The sequence below is a fragment of the Diaporthe batatas genome (genome assembly GCF_019321695.1).
Source record: "Diaporthe batatas strain CRI 302-4 chromosome Unknown Contig00026, whole genome shotgun sequence".
Classification (NCBI taxonomy): domain Eukaryota; kingdom Fungi; phylum Ascomycota; class Sordariomycetes; order Diaporthales; family Diaporthaceae; genus Diaporthe; species Diaporthe batatas.
In genome coordinates, this window is record NW_025408573.1 from 361,088 (window position 1) to 379,302 (window position 18,215).

General features: G+C 59.4%; 6 protein-coding genes across 6 annotated transcripts; 2 read left to right on the forward strand and 4 right to left on the reverse strand.

The window, feature by feature from the left end:
• Positions 1–11: 11 nt before the first annotated feature.
• KVR01_013352 (uncharacterized protein) lies at positions 12–1,830 on the reverse strand (the record flags this gene model as incomplete). Its single annotated transcript, XM_044789112.1, has 1 exon — positions 12–1,830. The coding sequence occupies exon 1, from the start codon at positions 1,683–1,685 to the stop codon at positions 12–14; it is 1,674 nt and encodes a 557-aa protein (XP_044637614.1). The 5' UTR covers positions 1,686–1,830.
• A 243-nt stretch (positions 1,831–2,073) lies between these two features.
• KVR01_013373 (uncharacterized protein) lies at positions 2,074–3,569 on the forward strand. The gene is made up of 3 exons (XM_044784148.1): positions 2,074–2,182; positions 2,309–2,645; positions 2,781–3,569. The coding sequence occupies exons 1-3, from the start codon at positions 2,135–2,137 to the stop codon at positions 3,083–3,085; spliced, it is 690 nt and encodes a 229-aa protein (XP_044637635.1). The 5' UTR covers positions 2,074–2,134; the 3' UTR covers positions 3,086–3,569.
• Positions 3,570–3,572: 3 nt separating this feature from the next.
• KVR01_013426 (uncharacterized protein) lies at positions 3,573–7,490 on the reverse strand (the record flags this gene model as incomplete). The annotated part of the gene is made up of 8 exons (XM_044793997.1): positions 7,044–7,490; positions 6,698–6,979; positions 6,551–6,637; positions 6,070–6,494; positions 5,681–5,987; positions 4,713–5,577; positions 4,529–4,647; positions 3,573–4,421 (listed from the first exon to the last, which is right to left on the reverse strand). Exons 1-8 carry the CDS (start codon positions 7,185–7,187, stop codon positions 3,573–3,575), a joined length of 3,078 nt encoding a protein of 1,025 aa, XP_044637688.1. The 5' UTR covers positions 7,188–7,490.
• Positions 7,491–7,667: 177 nt separating this feature from the next.
• KVR01_013381 (uncharacterized protein) lies at positions 7,668–9,152 on the reverse strand. The gene is made up of 4 exons (XM_044791268.1): positions 8,893–9,152; positions 8,679–8,786; positions 8,530–8,557; positions 7,668–8,453 (listed from the first exon to the last, which is right to left on the reverse strand). Exons 1-4 carry the CDS (start codon positions 8,958–8,960, stop codon positions 8,412–8,414), a joined length of 246 nt encoding a protein of 81 aa, XP_044637643.1. The 5' UTR covers positions 8,961–9,152; the 3' UTR covers positions 7,668–8,411.
• A 103-nt stretch (positions 9,153–9,255) lies between these two features.
• On the reverse strand, positions 9,256–13,536 carry KVR01_013376 (uncharacterized protein; the record flags this gene model as incomplete). Its single annotated transcript, XM_044791639.1, has 1 exon — positions 9,256–13,536. One exon carries the CDS (start codon positions 13,534–13,536, stop codon positions 9,469–9,471), a length of 4,068 nt encoding a protein of 1,355 aa, XP_044637638.1. The 3' UTR covers positions 9,256–9,468.
• Positions 13,537–15,685: 2,149 nt separating this feature from the next.
• KVR01_013367 (uncharacterized protein) lies at positions 15,686–16,711 on the forward strand (the record flags this gene model as incomplete). The annotated part of the gene is made up of 1 exon (XM_044794956.1): positions 15,686–16,711. The coding sequence occupies one exon, from the start codon at positions 15,686–15,688 to the stop codon at positions 16,445–16,447; it is 762 nt and encodes a 253-aa protein (XP_044637629.1). The 3' UTR covers positions 16,448–16,711.
• Positions 16,712–18,215: the final 1,504 nt, after the last annotated feature.

The window sequence follows — 18,215 nt, forward strand, 5'->3', positions numbered from 1 at the left end:
CCCTCACTCACTCACACCACACCACCCACCAGCCACGCGGGCCTCTCCCCACCCCCCATAGAAACAGCCATATCCACCAGCGCGTCGCCAAACCCGACCCCCCCAGCCGCAGCCGCAGCCTTGCCCCCGTGGCCCCGTGCCCGCCTCAACAGACCCCTCCTCCCAGCCTCGATCTTGCGCACCGTGTCGACACTGACGGCCAGGCCCGCGTCGACCTGCTTGAGGGAGGGGTCCCCCATGGTGGCGAGGGCGAACAGGCCCAGGCTGGAGTGGTAGATGTCGGGCGGGTCGGCGGCGCGCTTGCCGAAGCCGCCGATGGCGTGCTGCGTCTTGTCGAGGAGGAAGGCGCGGGCTGCTGCCAGGGCGTGGGGGTCGACGACTGCTGGTGGTGGTGGTGTGTGTTGTTGTTGGTGGTGGTCGCCGTCCAGGACGCCCAGGATGGACAGGGACCCCAGCACCCACCACGTGTAGCACGTGTCTGCGGTCTTGTTGCAGCGGCCGTTGAAGCCGACGTGGCTTGTTGTTGTTGTTGTCGTCGTCGTTGCGCCGTCCGAGAGCGAGAGGCCCGCCATCCTGAAGTTTGCCGTCTCCGGGTCCTCGTCGTCGTTGCTGTCGTCCTCGTCGCCACCGTTCTTGTCTCCCCCTTGGGCCTCGAGGTATGCGAACTGTCTCGAGACGAGGAAGGAGATGAAGCGCGGGATGTCGCCTATCCCCTCCTGGAGGATCCTGCTCTGTGTGTAGTGCGGAGACGGCGGTGGTGTCTGTTGTTGTTGTTGTTGTTGTTGTTGTTGTTGATCTTGTCGCCCCGCGGCGTCGACAGGCCGGTCCAGCAGCGCCAGGGCGGCGACGGCGCAGTAGGCGTAGCCGGCGTGGCTCTCGTGGCCCAGGCTCTCGGAGAAGCCGCCGTCGTACGACTGGCTGCGGCGGATGTGGCGCACCAGCGCGGCGACGTCAATGTCCTCGACGTACGCGCCGTCGCCGCCGCCGTCGCCCTCGGCCACGTCGCCACGCAGGACCCAGCGGATCGTCGCGGCGAGGTAGCAGTACCGCATGTCCTTGCCCCCGCCGACGATATACCTCCTCGTCCTCCTGTTCTTCTCTCCTGTGTGATGATCATCGTCCTCCTCCCCGTCGTTGTCACCACCACCACCAAAAGAGGGCACCTCGTAGACAACCTCCCCAAAGCTCCCGTCGCCGTCGACCCGCTGCAGCCGCCGCAGCCACCGCAGCGTCCTGGCGCGGTCGACGCCGGCGTACGCGCCGCCCTCCGCGTGGCCCGGCTCCGTCAGCATGGGCAGGAGCAGCAGCGCGAAGTAGGTCGCCGCGATGTTTGCGTTGCCGCTTCCCCCGGAGTGCGTGTCGTCGTCGTCGTCGTCGTCGTCGGCGCGCGGGAAGACGTGGGTCGGGCTGCCGCAGAAGCCGCCGTGGGGGTGCTGGCAGGCGAGGACCCAGGCGCGGAGGGAGCGGCGGTCGGCGGGGGTCAGTAAGGGCTTGGTTTCCGGGTCATTGTCGACGGACAGCAGGTCGAGGGCGGCGATGATGAAGAAGCCCAGGGTCAGGCGCTGGCTGTCGTTTGGGGTGTAGTGGTGCGGGAGGAGGGTGCGGGCGCAGCGCTGCCAGTAGCGGAGGTGGCGGGGTTTGTCGAGGGGAGGGTCGAAGGGGGCGGAGGGTGTTGTTGCTGACATGATGGGTTGGCTGTTGAAGTGGAAGTGTGCAGGATATCAGGATATCTGGTCTGCAATATCGTCATTCGTATTTGGTGTATATAGTCTAGGTTAAAATGTCCCAAATCTGGACGGGAGCTACCCCAAGAAACGGAGGGTACTTGCAAGAGGTACCGCGGTACGGAGGACTACACTACCGACCTGCCAAAAAGCTACCCCTGCCAGGTGGGGCCCCTCCCGCCGGTCCCTTTTCAGGGCAGCCGCGGCCAGAACTGCCAGACTGGACCCTGGCCCGGTGGGGGCGCCCAATCAGCCGGGCAGGGCTGCTTGCTGTTACGTGCAGCAGCAGGGAAGCACGGGACACAAGGCGGCATGTGAACACTGGGCAGCAAGCTGGCAGCACTGGCCAGGCAAGCTCAAGCTCCCAACGCTGTTGAAGTCGACACTACTGCAGCCAAGCACGAGGTCGCATGCCACTCACACCCTCCTACGGCCCTCCCTCTCTCGCTGTCCGAGAAGTCGGTCCACCCCATCACGCCTCGTCCGTCGTCTCCCCCCCCCCCCCCCAAAGCTTGACTGCCATACGGCGGTGCTTCACTACGTTATCACCACGTTGCCCTCCCTCGACCTGACTGACCTGGCAGCACCAACAAACACGACCACGAAGCAATACAGACCAACCCACCACCACCACCACCACCAAGATGGCCCTCATATCCGCAAAGACAATCATCACCTCCCTCTCGCTCTTCCACGTCACCCTGGGCTTCTTCTTCCTCACCAACCCCATGACCATCGCCGACCAGGCCCTCGTCTACGTCCTGGGCGAGGCCATGGGCATGCCCTACGACCGCTCCTTCGAGGCCCACTCGCCCGCCCTCGCCTTCCTCGCCGTCGTCCTGGCCACCATGGGCCTGACCGACCTGGTCTCGCTGAGCCTGCCCGAGGAGGTCGCCCTGTTTGAGCACTGGGGGACTCAGGGTATGTCGCCCTGCCCTGCCCTGCCCTGCCCTGCCCTGCCCTGCCCTGCCCTGCCCTGCCTTGCATTGTCCCCAGGGCAGAACAGAGCAGCTGACTGACTGACTGACTGACTGGCTGACAAACAAACCAATCCAGCCCCCGTCCGCCTCCTCCTCTCCTTCATCCTCATCACCTACTCCTTCCTCTTCTCGCCCTCGAGCCCCATCTTCGGCGACTCGTCCACCGCCCGCGCCCGCATGACCCACCCCCCGCCGGGCTACGCCGCCAGCACCTGGGGCGGCGACGGGCTCAAGAACAGGGTCTTCTTCGCCTTCGCCTTCGTCGAGGTCGTCAGCTGGTTCTGGGTCTGGGTCACGCTGCGCGAGGAGCGGCAGGCCGGCCTCGCGGCCAGGAGGGGCGGGCCCGGGCCCAAGAGGAGGGCGAGCAGCGCGAGGGTGTGATTTGCTTTGGACGTGTGTGCTCTCGGGGAGATGGGTGGGGTAAAGGGGAGATCCCCGGGGCCAAAAAACGGGTTGGGGGTTGCCTTGGCTCACTTTGGGATAAGACAAGGATGGAGAGGGTGGAATGGATAGTGTATCTATACGTTGGGGGCGCGTTGGGACATACCGCAACGACACGAATCACGACGACTGCATTGCAAGGAGTTTGTTTATTACAACTGGAATTTGGACTCAGCAAGTTAGTTGATAACGGGCACAAGGCACACCGGCAGACGGGGCTGGGCTTTCATTCCTCTCTTGTTCATGTGAAGGCGACAATATCACCCAGCCCGGCAGAGGGGAGGATGGATGGATATACCCAAATACACCAACCGCAAAAAATTCAAATACCCGACTTTTTCTATCTCCGATAACTCCTCGTTCTATGTAAAAGTACCTTCTTCCTCTTGCTCAAAACATAACCACATCCGCCAGAAAAAAACTCACCTCACTCCATCCCCCCCAGCGCAAACCCCTTGACCCCATCCCTCCAGCTCTCGACAACCCGCCCGCCCCACTCCTCAACCTCAGCCTCGCCAACGACCTCCCTCACAAGCCCCGCCACCCCATCATCATCCCCATCACCACCGTCCCCAAACGCCCACCCCTCCACCCGGTCAAGCCACCCCCCGAGCCCAAGCACCCCCCTCAGCTCCCCGACCCTCCCCCTCAGCCCGCCCAGGACCTCCCCCGCGCGCCCCTCGAGCCCCCGCACGGCGGCGAGGACCTCCCTGTGCAGCCCGCCGCGCCCGGACCTGTCCCGCGCGCTCTCGTCCGCGTGGCTGGCGAGCAGCGCCGCGGCCGCCCACCGCGCCGCGAGGGCCGCGTCGCGGAGGGCCGAGAGGGACAGCGGGCTGGTCAGGTGGTGCAGCACGGCGCCCTCGCCGCCGGGGAGGCGCGCCATCCCCGGGGGCACGCCGCCGCCGCCGAGGACGCTGGCGTGCAGGGCGTCGAGGGCCGCGTGGGCCGTCGCGGCTGCTGCTGTGAATGTGGCTGGTGCGGGCGCTGATGCGCTCTTGGGCGTCTCGAGGGCCGTGCGGGTGAGGGTTGATAGGGCTGCTATCAGGGTGTAGTATTTTTGTTCGTCTGGGGTGAGGAGTTGGGGCTGGGTGGTGGCTGTGGTGCGGTGGAGGAGGGTGGAGAGGGACTCGGAGAGGCGGGCGTGGGTCTCTACCTGGTGGGCCTTGTCGCGGGCTGCCGCCTCTGCTGCTTTCGCTGGCTTGTAGTCCTTTGGGGGCTTGTGGGTTATTGTGTCTAGGAAGTGCTCTGTCAGGAGGGCCAGGCGGGTTCGTTCGTCCTGGCGGTTGGCGTTAGTGTGATGTTTTCGTTCACGGTGAGTTGTTGGGTGGGCAAGAAGGGAGTTGGGGGGAGGACGTGGAAGGGAGTCAAGGGGAGAGGGCTCACCGAGAGTGCCGGGCCGAGCCTCACGATCTCGTGCAGCGGCGCGGCGTGGGGGCTCTCCAGGTTCGGGAAGGACCCGTAGTCGACGGCGTTGACGAAGGTCGTGTCGTCCGTGATGTGTGCTGCTGCAGGTCAGCGTTGTTTATTCATTGCAAAAGAATGCCTCATGACAGGAGTGCAAACTCACCCAGCAGAGGCGACTGCTCAATCCCGCCACCCTCCATCTTACCCCCGAGCGCCCGCGCCGCCCGCCTCTCCTCGACAACAGCCATGGCCAGCGTGCAGCTGCGCCGCAGCCGGTCCGAGTACGCCGCCATGTCGAGGACGGAGCAGTAGCTCCCCGCCGCGAAGGCGTCCCAGATCTTGACGGGCGACCTGTCCCTCAGGCAGCCCGAGTAATACGACGACAGCGGCTCGGTGAGGCTGCTGCTGCCGCTGCTGTTCTGCCTGCCCGCGGGGGGGTGGAACAGGCCCGGCGCCACCCCGGACAGCCGGTCGAAGAAGAGCGGGCTCAGCGCGTCCTGGATGGTCCGCTTGACGTCGGTGGGCACCCACGCCGCGTGCGCCAGCGAGCCGCACCCCAGGAGGAGGTACACGCGCACCAGCAGGAGGCGCAGGGGCATCTCGTCGGGCGTGCGGGACAGCTGCGCCGCGAGGAGCATGGCCGCCTGGAGGAGGCGGGCGGGGCGGGCGGCGCTGCCCAGCGGGGACGACAGCCGGCTGGGCGCCCCGAGGCCGCTCAGCTTGAGCAGGGCCGAGGACGCGGCCAGGGCCAGGTCGACGTGCGGGTCCTTGTCGAGGGCCCTCGTTGTCGCCTCGGGGGTCTTGTCGAGGTTCTTGTAGGCCGTGAGGGCGTCTGTTGCGACGGCCTCTAGGCAGGCTGTGCAGTTCCCGGCCGTGGTTGTTGTGGAGCAGAACCTGCACCTGAGCTGTGCGTCGCCGGCCTCGGTTGTGGTGGCGGTGGGCTCCTGTGTCAGGGGGCATGTTGTCAGGAAGTACCTGAACTTGATCTCGAGGACGCGGACGACGAGCTGTCTCTGGGCGTCTGGTGTCTGTTGCGGGGGGGGGAGAGGATCGACCCCGTCGGTCAGCTGGCTGGGTTGAACCCTACGTGCCTTGGGCCAGGGGAAGAGAGAACAGCAGCAAGCGACTTACCTTTCCGGCCACGGTCTTGCCCAGGTTGTCGACAAAGTGTCTGGCCTCCTCGAACGTCAGCCGCGACACGTACTCCTTGACGTCGTCGAACGTGGCGCGCTGCAGCAGGTGCTGCTCGACGAACAGGTACAGCTGGACGACGCGGTACGACGGCCTGCCCGGGTCGAGGCCCTGGGGCACGAGGGCGGCGGGCGCGCTGAAGGCGAGCTCGAGGAGCGCGAGGCCGATGTTCTTCTTGTACATTGGCGCCACGCCCTGCTGGACGGCGACGAACCTCTGCAGCACCTCCTGGACCTCGGCGAAGGCGCTGGACATGTCGTCAGAACAGGGACAAGGGCGATGAACGACCAAGGGAAAGGAATAGGAAAGGGGCAGCAGCTCTTGCTTACGCCTCGACGTCCCCCTGCATGCCCGCAGACCTGACAAACAGCTTCCACGTCCTCATGTCAAGGGCGAGGAACGACGGCCTGCCGTCCGCGTCCTCCTTGCTCAGCGCCTGGCGGCACGTGTTGTAGATGGTCTCCCAGTCGCCGGCCTCCCGCAGGGTCTCGAGGCCCTGCTGGAGGAGGTGCTTCCGGCCCAGGCCGAACTGCTCGAGCACGCCTATCGGGCTGCTCCTGTCAGAAGCCGAGGAGAGCGACTTGAGGTAGGCGTCCTTGCCGGCCACGTGGTAGTAGAGGTTGATCTCCTCCTCCTCGCGCAGGCCGCGGCCCGTGGCCTTTGGGTCGGAGGCTATGGCGGCGGCCTTCTCGAGCTGCATGCGCGACAGCTTGCCGAACATGACCCTCATGTTCTCCGGGCACTGCGGGCTGGTCTGCGCCTGTCAGTGTGACGGGGGCCATGAGATGTAGAACGGATAGACAAACTCACAGAAAGCAGGTGGGTCAGGGTGATGTTCCAGAACGTGTTCTTGCCATTGTTGGTCCCCGGCTGGCCCTTGTCCAGCGTGGCCGCGATCTGTATTGTATAATTGTGTCAGCAAGGGGAATGAATGACAAGCCGCCAACACAGACACACCTGCTGGGCATTCACGAGGTCCCAGGCGAGCACGCAGGCCTTGAGGCACTCGACCACGCCGGGGCTGGCCGGGTTCGCCTTTGCCCACCGCGCCCGCAGGACGCCGACGGTCTGCGCGTAGTCGAGGGGCGGCGCGGCCTCCCTCAGCGCCCACTCGTACAGCTCGATGGAGTCGAGGTCGGGCACGGCGGCCTTGTCCCTGGCCAGGGCGTCGACGGCGAACACGACGGCCGACTTTTCTGTCACCGTGTCCATCTGGGACTCTGCGCAGACCCTGACTGCCTGTGTTGTTTGTTTGTCAGTCAAGATGTTGTTCCAAGACGGGATATCAGGCAGGCAGGCCAACCTCATAGTAAGGGTCCTTCTTGGCCTTGAAGCGCTGGGCGGCGAGGCGCGCGACGTTGGACCAGAGGCCCTCGTTAAAGGCCGTCTGCAGCTGCACGTCGACGCTGTTCTTGAGCGCGGGCCGGTAGTACCTGCTGCCGTACATGGTGGGCGTGGGCGTTTGTGGCCTAGGCAAGCAGTATGGCGGTTATCATGCGATCAGCCGGTCGAATCGAATCTGTCTGGCGGCAGTTGTCGTATGTGCTCCGTACGTAATGCTGCCGAGCAAGGAGGAATGTGCCGCTCGGGGAAATATGGCTGCAGAGACAGACAGACTCGACCATGCGATCTGGTGATATTACTCGGACCTGGTATGTATGAAAGGTGTGTTTCTTGAAATAAACCACTTCATCCTCCCCTGTAAACCCGGTCGAAATGTATGGCGAGAATTTCGCACGGTGGCTCCAACGAGTGAATGCAGGACTCACTGTTGGAGTCGCAGCCTCTGTTTTGTGCCCACCTGGTCCGTGCGGCAGGCCTAAATGACCTACAAAGACGGTGTCTGTAAGCCTTACAAGGCACCTCGAATGTTTAGAGCTGACCTGGAGTACGAACAAAGGTATCTCTTCAGATCCAGTGTCGTCGATTTTTGAGACCATTCCTTCTCATTTCTGCCCATGTTTGTGACCCATCTTAGCACCCATGGGCCGATCAAGGACTAACTTTCCCATAACCTTGAAATATGACCCTTCTTCATCTTTGGCCATGGCCCATTTCCAAGCTACGAAACGCAAAACCAAGGCGGCCAAGCCTGAGCAACGCTGCATGGATCTGCGCCCTTGGGCCGCAAGCTTTTACTTTCCTTATAAATGATACAATTTTATTACAGTGATTTCTCAGCTGACGAGGCATGGTCGCATCCCGGCAAAGCTAATCGAGGGACTGCGGCTAGCCCCAAAACCAAGCATGCAGGGCACGCCAACCCAGGTCACTGATCGTCGCACGCATGCACGCCAGGATGCACCGCATGGCGGGAACCGCTGCGGCCAGGTGTGACACGCGATACAGAGGAGGACCTGGCACTTTCGACCTCGCCTGCCAGTCCAGCCGACACCCTTCCAGCCAAACGACCCTGGTGACCCCAACCAGATCTCAATGAGATATCGCCGCCCCTCCTCGCAATACCGATAGACAGGCGGCCAGTGGGCGTGTGCGCATGTGCTCGTGCTGCGGTATGGTTGGTTGCCGGTCCGGGCGGCCGTGATGGTCGGTCATCGCCGCGTCGATCGCATCCCGCCCGTCCGTCGCCTGTTCGTCTCGGCCTACCAGGGGAAACATCGTCGTGTCCCTCGACATCTCGTCCTCCTCATCGCAGTCGCTCATGCCCTACCTAACCAAAAAGCCCGCCACCCTCAGCCTTCCGCTTGTTGATCTGTCCCGCCGTCAGCAAAAGCCCAGCCCAGCCCGGCCCAGCGATGTCGTTCATGTTCGTGGTTCATGTTTCATACCCAGTTCTTCTTACACTCCCTGTAAGCCCTGCACAAAAGACTCCAGTCAGCCATGAGTGTTCCCGCTCTACCCAACGATCCCCCTCCCAACCGCCAGCCAGAACCAGCTCGGGCATCGTAACGTCGTGGGGGAAACGGGGCACACGCACTCGAAGTAGTCCTGGCACATGGCCCTGTCGCCGCCGTTGCGGTTGAGGCACTTGATGCTCTTGGAGGCCGCCTCCTGGCACGGGTCGAGCCACTTGCTCTTGCTCTTGCTAGACGACGGGACAGCACGCGCCGCGTTAGCCCGAGGGGATGGATGCGCCCAGCGCAGGGCGGGCAGGGGGCGGGGCGGGGTGGGGTGGCGGCTGCCCAACCCACCTGTTGAACTTCTCCTTGGTGTTCTCGTTCCAGGGGTCTTCCTCGCCCTTGTCAGCTTGGGGCGCCATCTTGTCGGTCGCTGGTGCCGCGGCGCATCTGGTGGTGGTGGTGGGTTGCGAAGGGACGGTTTTGTGGGCGGAAGAGGAGGGGAGAGAAGGTCGGCTGCTGGTGACGTCCTGAATTCGATGGACTGGGGACGGGGGGCAGGGAGCTGCGATAAGATAAGAGCTCCGCTGCGTATTATGTCAGCGCTCTCTGGCGGTCCAACTCCACCCCCCCCCCCCCCCTCGGATCACCATAGTACATGCAGGACAGCTTCCATGTTCATACACCCACCCCCTCGTCAAATGCAGATTATTAATTGCCAACAATTGCGCTTCAATTTTCCATGCTGCAAATTATGGACGGACTAATGTACAGGCGCACCCAACGCCATATCGAAGCGCAGACCGCAGAACCGCCCCCCTGTCCCCTGTCGTGAATGAATAGTGTTACATAAGTTCTGTACAAAGCTCCCACAATCATAAATGCATCAATCAGCCCCCCTCGTGTTGTTGACTTGTCGGGTCTTGCTCATCAAGAACCATCCGATGCCTGCTGCTGCTGCTGCTCCAGCCTCTGCCTCTGCCTCTGCCTCTCCTTCTTCTTCTCCTTCAGCAAGCCGGCATGTGAGGGGCGGAAGTCGTGGTGATACCGGCTCCGGCTCTTATTAGCCAGCCTCGCGTGCTTCTCCTTCCTGGCCCTCTGCTGCTTCAGCCTGTTGTTAGTCTGCTTCTTCTTCTTCTTCCGCTCGAGCCTCTCCTCTGGCTTCTCTTCTTCCTCTTGCTCTGGCACCTGCTCCAGCTCTTGCCGCCGCTGCTCCTCCGCCCTCCGCTCCTTAGGCGACGGGGCTTCTGAGCGCTGCGACCTCTCCCGAGCGGGCTCGTCATCATCGCCACCACCACCGCCAACAGCAACGTCGACGGGAGCACAAGGCTCGGGGCCTTCGTTCTGCGGGTCGTTGTGGTCATTGCTCGGCTCTTCTTCTTGCATGGCGAACACCTGGACGGGGGCATGCCGTGCCGCGCGGTCCATCATGTCAAAGTGGACGCGCTGGTGCGCCTCGAGCGCCGCCGAGTGGTGGCCGTGGCCGTGTCCGTGTCCATCACCAGCCGGCCCCTTCCCGAGCGTGCTCTCGAGGAACGCCCAGTCGTCAAACAGCATGCGGCGGAACCGCTCCTCGACGACGCACTGCTGCAGCTGCGCCTCGATGATGGCCGGCGTCGAGGTTGGCTGTCCGCCCGGCTGCTGGTCCGGGCTGGCCTCGGCCTCCTTGCCGGACAGCGAGTCGTTCTTATCGTCCATGTCCAGCGGCACCCCGGGGCCGGCGTCATCTGCGCCCGAGTCGTCGGTGGGCGGGCTCGACCCGACGCCGCTATCGTCGTCGTCGTCGTCGTCAGCGTCAGCCTCCTCCTCCCCGGGGTCGAGGCCCGGCTCGCGCCTGGCGGGCGAGGACACGATCAGCTCGAGCTCCAGCGCGCGGCGGTGGGCCCTCTCGAGCGCGACCTCCTTGCGCACCTCCTCGAGCGCGGCGAGCTCGTCCTCCTCCTGCTGCTGGAGGAGCACAGACTCCCTGTGCGCGCGGTTCTCCTTCTGTCTCGCCTTCTTGGCCTGCCTCTTGGCCCTTTTCGTCTCGCGGTGATCTTCCTCCCTGGGGTCGGGCTCTCGGCTGGCGTCGCGCCTGCGCTTGCTCGTCTGGGCCGAGGGCGGTGCTTCTTCGCAGTCTGGCTCGATCTTGACTGGGTCTGTCCTGGGGCTGCTTTCAGGCAGAAGTGGCCGGTCGACTCGGGCTGAGTATTGTCGGAGAGACGGGGCCTGTGCCCCCTGCACATGCAGCTCATCGGCGTCGATGGCTGGTAGCTCGGGTTCGGGGCCCACCTCCTGCTCCTCTTCCAGCATGTCCTCCAGGAGGTCATAGTCCGATTCGCTGCCCGATGACAGCTCAATCACCTCGTGCTGGTTGCTCTCCCCCCGTGGGGGCTTCTCGTCGATGGCTGGGATGTCAGCCAGCCCTCTCCCGAGGAACGGCGACAGCCCTTCACCAGCCTCCTCCTTCTTCACAGGCCGGGCGTCCCGCTCATCTTCGCTCTCTGCACTGGACGCATCGTGAATGACGGTGGCCTCCTCCCTCTTCGAGGGACTTGTGATGATTGGCGCGGATTTGACAGGGCTCCTCTGGCTGGATTGCTTGCGCGGCAGCGGTGGCGGCGGCATCATCTTGGCCAGGCTCCCTCTGAGATGACCGCCCGCCACGGGACCCCCGGCCCGCCCCTCCGTCTTGACGAGAGGGTTCTCCTGCTCGTATTCGCTTTCCGAGTCGTGGACGATGGTGGCCTCCTCTCTCTTCGAGGGGCTTGTGATAACGGATGAGGGTTTGATAGGGCCCCGCCGCCTGCCAGGCGACGGCGGCGGTGCTGGCTTCCTCACGGGGCTCTTCCCGGGGGACCCAGCCGCAGCGCGGAGAGGGGGCTGGGACCACGGCAGCGAGGAGGGCGACCTGTTGCACGCGGACATGTCGCGGAACGCACCTTCCATGAGGTCCTGGTCCGTGATGAAGTCGTCGGCGTCCTCCGAGTCGGACGGAACGCGGATCACGGGCTGGCCGGGCCCGGGCAGCTGGGGCGTCCTGTCGCGGCGCTTCGCGGCGGCGCGGGTGGTGGGCGAGGAGGGCAGCGGCGCGGCTGGCGATGACGGGCCGGCCTTGACGGGTGTTGCCTTGTTGGTCGGTGTCGACGTCGCGGCTCCTGCCCTGTCGGCGCGCGAGGGTGATGGTGGTGGTGGGTTTGATTGGGCGCGGCGGCGTGGCGATGGGGGCGGCGCGACGGCCTTGCGGGTGGCGGTCGCGCTGCCTAGCTTTCGGACTGATCGCGCCATCCTGAGGGTGTGTTTGTTGGTGGTGTTGCTTTCATCAGAGAGCCCGTCGCCGTCGCCGTCGTCGTCTGAGAGGACGTTGTTGATGTCGTACGGGTCTGGTTTGGACGTGGGAAGGCTGCGCGCGGTGGCAGGCGTGGTGGTGGCAGTAATAGCAGTGGAAGTGGCGGTGGGAGTAGCCCTGACGCGTGGGTGTTGCTGCGAGTGAGCCCTGGACGCGTCGTCAGGCGGTTCGGGGTGGTTGGAGGAGGAGGTCTGAGGGGCGGCGGGGTGTGGTTGCGACGCGGCTGATTGCTGGGAGAAGAGGTCCTCCGAGAAAGGGTCCTGCGAGTCTGGGATGACAAGCTGGGAATCCTGGAGGTTGGGTGGGACTTCTTGGTGGTGGTCGTCGTGTTGTTTTTTGGGCGACGAAGGTGGCGGGGTTGCGATGCGCGCTTCGGCTGGTGCGGCAACCAGCGTCCTCCCCTCTAGGCCATCCGCGTCGTCGCCCACCAGCGTGTCGTCGCCAGGCCCCTCTTCTTCTTGCTGCTCACTGTCAGAAGAAGAAGAATTCCCCCCCACCTTCTCCAGCGCCGGCGAGGGCAGGCTCCTGTTGGCTGCTGCTGCAGGTCGCCTCCTGGGGACGACGGGCTCCTGCGCCGCCGCCATCTGCGCAATGGCCAGCGCCCTCTGCGAAGGCGTCACCCTAGGCCCGGCAGGCCTCTTGCTGCCGCCCGCCTTTGACCCTGACGCCGCGCCCTGCTGCGACGACGACGACGACGACGACGCCCCAGACGAGACAGAAGGCGTGCGGTACGGCGCGCCCCTGGCCCCGACCTCCCCCTCCCCCTCCCCCTCGAGCTCCAGACTCTTCAGGCAGAGCAGCCGCCCCCTCTCCCTCGACCTGCTCGCGCTCCTCCTGGCCCTGCTCCTAGCCGCAGCAGCAGCAGCCTCGGCCTCGGCCTCGGCCCTCCCCCGCGCGTCCAGGCCCCCCTCGACGAGGAAGATGGTCTCCCCGCGCAGGACCTCCTCGGCGATGGCCTCGTGGCCGCCGAACACGTGCCCGTCGCGGTCGCGGGCCTCGAGGCGCGACCCGTCCAGCACGAGGCCGAGGTGCCGCCGCGCGTGGGCCGAGGCGTGCAGGCACAGCTCGCGGATCTTGGTCATCGGGAGGAGGGTCATTGTGAATGCGGGGGGGCCATGCTGGTGTTGTTGTTGTTGGGATGAGGTTGATGATGAGGATGAGGATGAGGATGAAGATGGGGGAGAAGTAGTAGCGCGTATGATCTGCACGTTTATGGGCGTCGGGCTGCGGCGGGTTTTCTTGGCCTCGGCCTTGCTGCTGGTCATCTTGGCGTTGGCGATGGTGGTGTTGTTGCTTTTTGACAGGCGGTTGCCCTGGCCCGGGGCTGGCTGCCGCGTGGTTTGTGACGGGTCGGGTTTGCTTTTGCTCTTGGCTTTGCTTTTGCTTGCGTTTGTGGTGGTTGCGGATGTGCTGTTCTTGCTTCTGCAGGTGCTGGGGTTAAGCGAGGTGTGGTGTTGTGGTTTCTGGCCAAGTGAAGGTGTGGCTGCAGCTTTTGTCGTTGCTTCTTCCTTCGAGGTTTGGTGGTGGTGTTTCTCGACCTGGGCCTTGCCCGCAAGCGATGGGAAAGAAAGGCCCCTAAGGTCCTCGACGTGGCCGCTGTCCGACCCGGCGGGGGAGATGTCGGGGGACAGGAGGTGGGATTCCTGGCTCTGGATCATCAGGTTTGCCATGCCTGCGTCTGAGAATGCCATGTTTCCTTTCTTGTCTCGTGGGTTCGTGGTTCCTCACACCCCCTGTTGAGGATCATGCATATGTAGGTGCGTGTGTATATCACAGAACCACAGGTATCACGTATTTACAAGCATGTGTTGGTTGGTCCGTCCCACAAACGACGATATCAGGAAAATGATAGATGACAGATGACAGGAAAGAAGGGAAAAGAGAAGAGAGAAACACCTGACATGACGAGGGTGGCTGGCTGTCCTGTCCCGTTAATGTCCCCCCCCTCTCGAGACTCGAGAGTTTAATGATACACGTGTGAGAGACGAGACGTTGCAGCGTCGTGCCAGAAGAACGTTTGCACCATCTCCCCTTGAATGTTCCTCCTCTGCCAGTCTGCCCCCAGATTTCAACGCGGCCGTCCGTGCCCCCACATGTCTCGAGACGCGTTGCCGCGTTTTTGACTCGGGTCGGGCAGCGTCACCGCGTCTTAATTGACTTTCTCGGATGCGCCCGGGCGGCAGGGGCTGGCTGGGCTAGTACTGGCTGGGCTAGTACTAGCTGGGCGGGGTGGCTTGTTAGCCGTTGAGGAGGGACGGGACCTTAAAACATTTCTCACGGGGAGCTGCACTATAATTCGAGGAGGGAACATGACGAGATCGAGAGACCTTGGTTTCAGTCTCGGTCTGATGCTATCTGCAGACCCCGCTGTCCTCTTCTGCTCGTTGCTATTTATTACGGTAGTGTACCTGGATATGATGATGCAGGTGAGCATGCACGCAATACCTAGGTACCCAGCCGAGTCGCAGTCCCACCAACCAACCCGCTTATCGCCCGATCAATCGTCTGTCCCACGCGAAGCATGCATGCAAGCTTGCCCCCCCCCCCGGCACGCACCCACTCACCTCACCCCAGACGCGTCCGTTTGTTCGCGTCTGCCCATCTTTCCCTGGTCCCACAGACCTCTTCCCTTCCCCCCCTGAGGATCACTCGAGTCGCCATCTCGACGACACTTTATCTACACTTTGCCAAGACCACCACGAGGACTGGTTGCAGCCTATCTTATCGACCATCTTACCCTATCCCTAATATTTTTATTGGCATGCATTTCATTAGGTACCTCGTAGAGGCCTTTGAGTTGGAGAAAAGGGGCTCCAATGTGGTCTTGGCAGAGTGGAAAGTGCCGTCGAAATGGCGACTCGAGTGATCTGATCCTCAGGGGGGGGGGAGGAAGAGAAACTTAGCCACTCACTCCAGCAGGTAGACTTGACGGGAAGCAGAACCACTCAACTTTCCCATCTGTTTCACCACCATAACCACAAATCCTCATAAAGTGTTTAATATTGTTCGAGTCTACACTTATTCTGAGGATGGAGAGGGTGGTGGTTTCATTTTTAATCCCCATACATGTAAAATGTACGTGGCGCCTTCATACAGTGGTAAACGCTCAAGACCCAGCGTTTGAAGCAATACAGTGCCAATAACAGTGGAAAGAGAATACAGCTGAGGATGGAGACTTGATGAGAATTAAGCATATATTGTATAGTTGATGATTGAGATACTAAAGTCAAGTGTTTTGGTGGTACCCCGACTTGGAGCTACCTGTAGTTTATTGTATAACGTCTGTCCAGTTGCTCAGCTTCAGACATGGTACAACATAGCCGCATCGTATTTCACATACTTAAGTACTTAAGTATGTAATACGGCACCGCACGGCACGGCACCCAGGCCCGCTGTGGCGTTGGACCGGTGCAGGTGCGGTCGGGGCCGTTCTTCAGGGCCAGCCGCACCGCCGCACCGCCGACTGCCCCGTGCTCTCCCTGACAAACCACGGCTCATGGGGTTAAAGTGCTCCCGAATTATTAATGTACAGTTGCAGTGTGGGAAGTTAATGGACCCGGGGAGTTGTTGTGCTCCGTGTGCTCCGTGTGCCCCGGAGGGTCCGGGACCTTCGCCCCGGATGGCCAGTCGGCGCCGAAGCACTCGAGTCATTACCAGTGAAATCCCAAATATCGCCCTTGCTGAACCTCACATTTTCCTTTATAATGGCGGACGATTTCAGACCCCCCCCCCCCACCTCTCTCTCTCCCCCCTACCAGAGCATCCACTATTAATCATTTTCACTCCTAAAGTTGCTGTTCACACACACCCGCGCCCGTCATGTCCGAGATCGACTACTTCCAGCGGCTGACCGAGGTCTTCACCTTCGACAACACGCCCCTCCTAGTGGGCGCATGCGTCAGCAACATCGTCGGCTACATCCAGTACGCCTATGTCGTCCGGCTCACCCACCGCGAAGGAAGGAACCCAATGCCCTACTGGATGCACTCATTCTACCTGGCCCACGACTCGTCATGGTCGTACATCCTGGCAAAGGCGGCGCCCTCGTACGGCAACCACTGGTTCCTGAGCGGCATGTCGACGGCGCTCCTCGTGTGGACGTTCCTGGAGGCCTGGACCATGTACAAGAGCATCACCACCGACCGCGAGCTCAACTTCGCCCCGGTCCTCGGCAGGAACCCGAGCCTCCCGGCGGCGGCGGCGTACGCGGCGGCGCACCTCGCGGCCATGTACGCCCTCATACACGTCGTGATCCTGCTGTTCCCCACCGGCGGCGTCCTGCACTGGTGCCTCCTGACCAACGTCCTCATCGCGACCGGCCCGCTGCACCACAACCTGCGCGCCGGGTCGAGGCAGGGCCTCTCGCTGGGCTACTCCCTCGTCTGCATCTTCGGGACCTTCTGGACCTTCTCGCCCTTCGGCCTCTTTGTCAATGCCCTCCCGGAGCTGTTTGACACCCCCGTGTTTTATGCCGTCGGCGTCGTCTTCACCATCTACTGCGCCGGGTGCTTCTACGTGGTCGCGCAGTACCCGCCAAAGACGAGGGCCATGACCAAGGGGGGCAAGGAGCCCATCTGGTGATGATGTTGTTGATGATGATCACACACGTGGGCTTGAGAGCAAGGGGCTGTCTGCAGGACTGCGGGACTGTAGAACGAAGCTTGTTGATGTCTACTACCGGTAGCCTTGTCTGCGCGGCATGAGGCTGACGCCACGTACCTACACGCGTATTGTATTCTCTTTGTACTGTTATTGGAATTGTGTGTGGTTGTTTTTTTTAGCGTTTACCACGGTATGAAAAAGCTTCATACTTTTCATATGTATACTGATTAGGAACAAAACCACCCCCTAGCTTGGGGTTTCCAAAGTTCAGTGTGAATGGCAAACACAGTGACAATTTTATCTACGATTGGAGTGGTGGAAGATAAGTAGATACATACGTGCACGCCTATCATAAACACAAACAGTGGATGTTTGTTGCCTTGAAACAGTATTGAAAATCAAACACTAACATGGGGCAATTCCACCTTGCCTCCGCTACCCTATGGTATCTTCAAGCCTCAAAAGAAAAGGCTTCTCACATATGGGTGCCTCCGCCCCTCACATTCAGCTGCGGCACGGCGTGGTCGATCCCGAGGTCGCTGCCGGAAAGGACGTCCACAAGATCTGCGATCTCGAAGAGGGTCTACGGCGCTGGAAGCAGAGCTCAAGATTGAGAGAGCGCTTAGTTATGTGCGAGCAACGTTGACTGTGCCCACACGTTTATGGTGAAGATGGTATCGAGTGTTAATCTCGTGGCCAGCGGCACCCGGAAATCCCAGTCAGACCAAGGGGGATCTGTTACAATTCCGAGCAGGGTATATTAAATAGAATAAATTAACTAGTTATTTAACTATAAATAGTAAGTATAAGAAGCCTATTTTTATAAATAATAGAGTATTATAATAGGTAGACTTAATTAATTACTTATAGCTTAATATACCCTTTAAATAACTAATTAATTATTTAAATAAAATATTATATACTTTTCTATTATAGTATTATAAAAAATAAACTAACTTTATACTTTAATTAAACTTAATTAAATTTTAAAAAGTAATAAATAGAATAATTAGTATTTATTATATACTTTTAAATACTTTAAATATATAAAACTTTTAATTTCTTAATATATTATACTTATTAATTTTATATAAAAGTAAATAAACCTCTTTTTTATACTTTTCTTATTATTTTATATTTATATATACCTATATATATATAATATTATCCTACTTAAAACTATTAAATAAAGTATTTATAAAGCTATTTAAATTATTAATAAAGTAATTTTATATTTATTTTTAAATATTAAATATATAATATAAATATCTTATATTAATATTTTATATAATATAAACTTATTAAAAATCCTTTAAGGTTTATATTATTTATATAGCTCTTTAAAATAGGAGAAATAAATATACCTTAATACTATACTTTTTATTATTATATACTCTATACTCCCTTTATTATTAAAGAGGAGAATAAGGAAAAACTAAATTTATTATTAATATTTATTATATTATCTTTTATTTAAATTATATATATTTTATATTTATTAATTATAATATTAATATATATTATAAATAAGTAAGTATTAACTATTTAAGTTATTATTTTAAATATATTTATAAATATAGTTATTAAAAGTTTTATTTATATTATTATTATTATTATTAAACTAATTAAATAGTTTAAAATTAAAGTTAATAAATTAATAAGTTTATTTTATTATTATTAATATACTTATTATATTAATTTATATAATAAACTTTATACTATTAAAATCTTATATTTATACCTTATT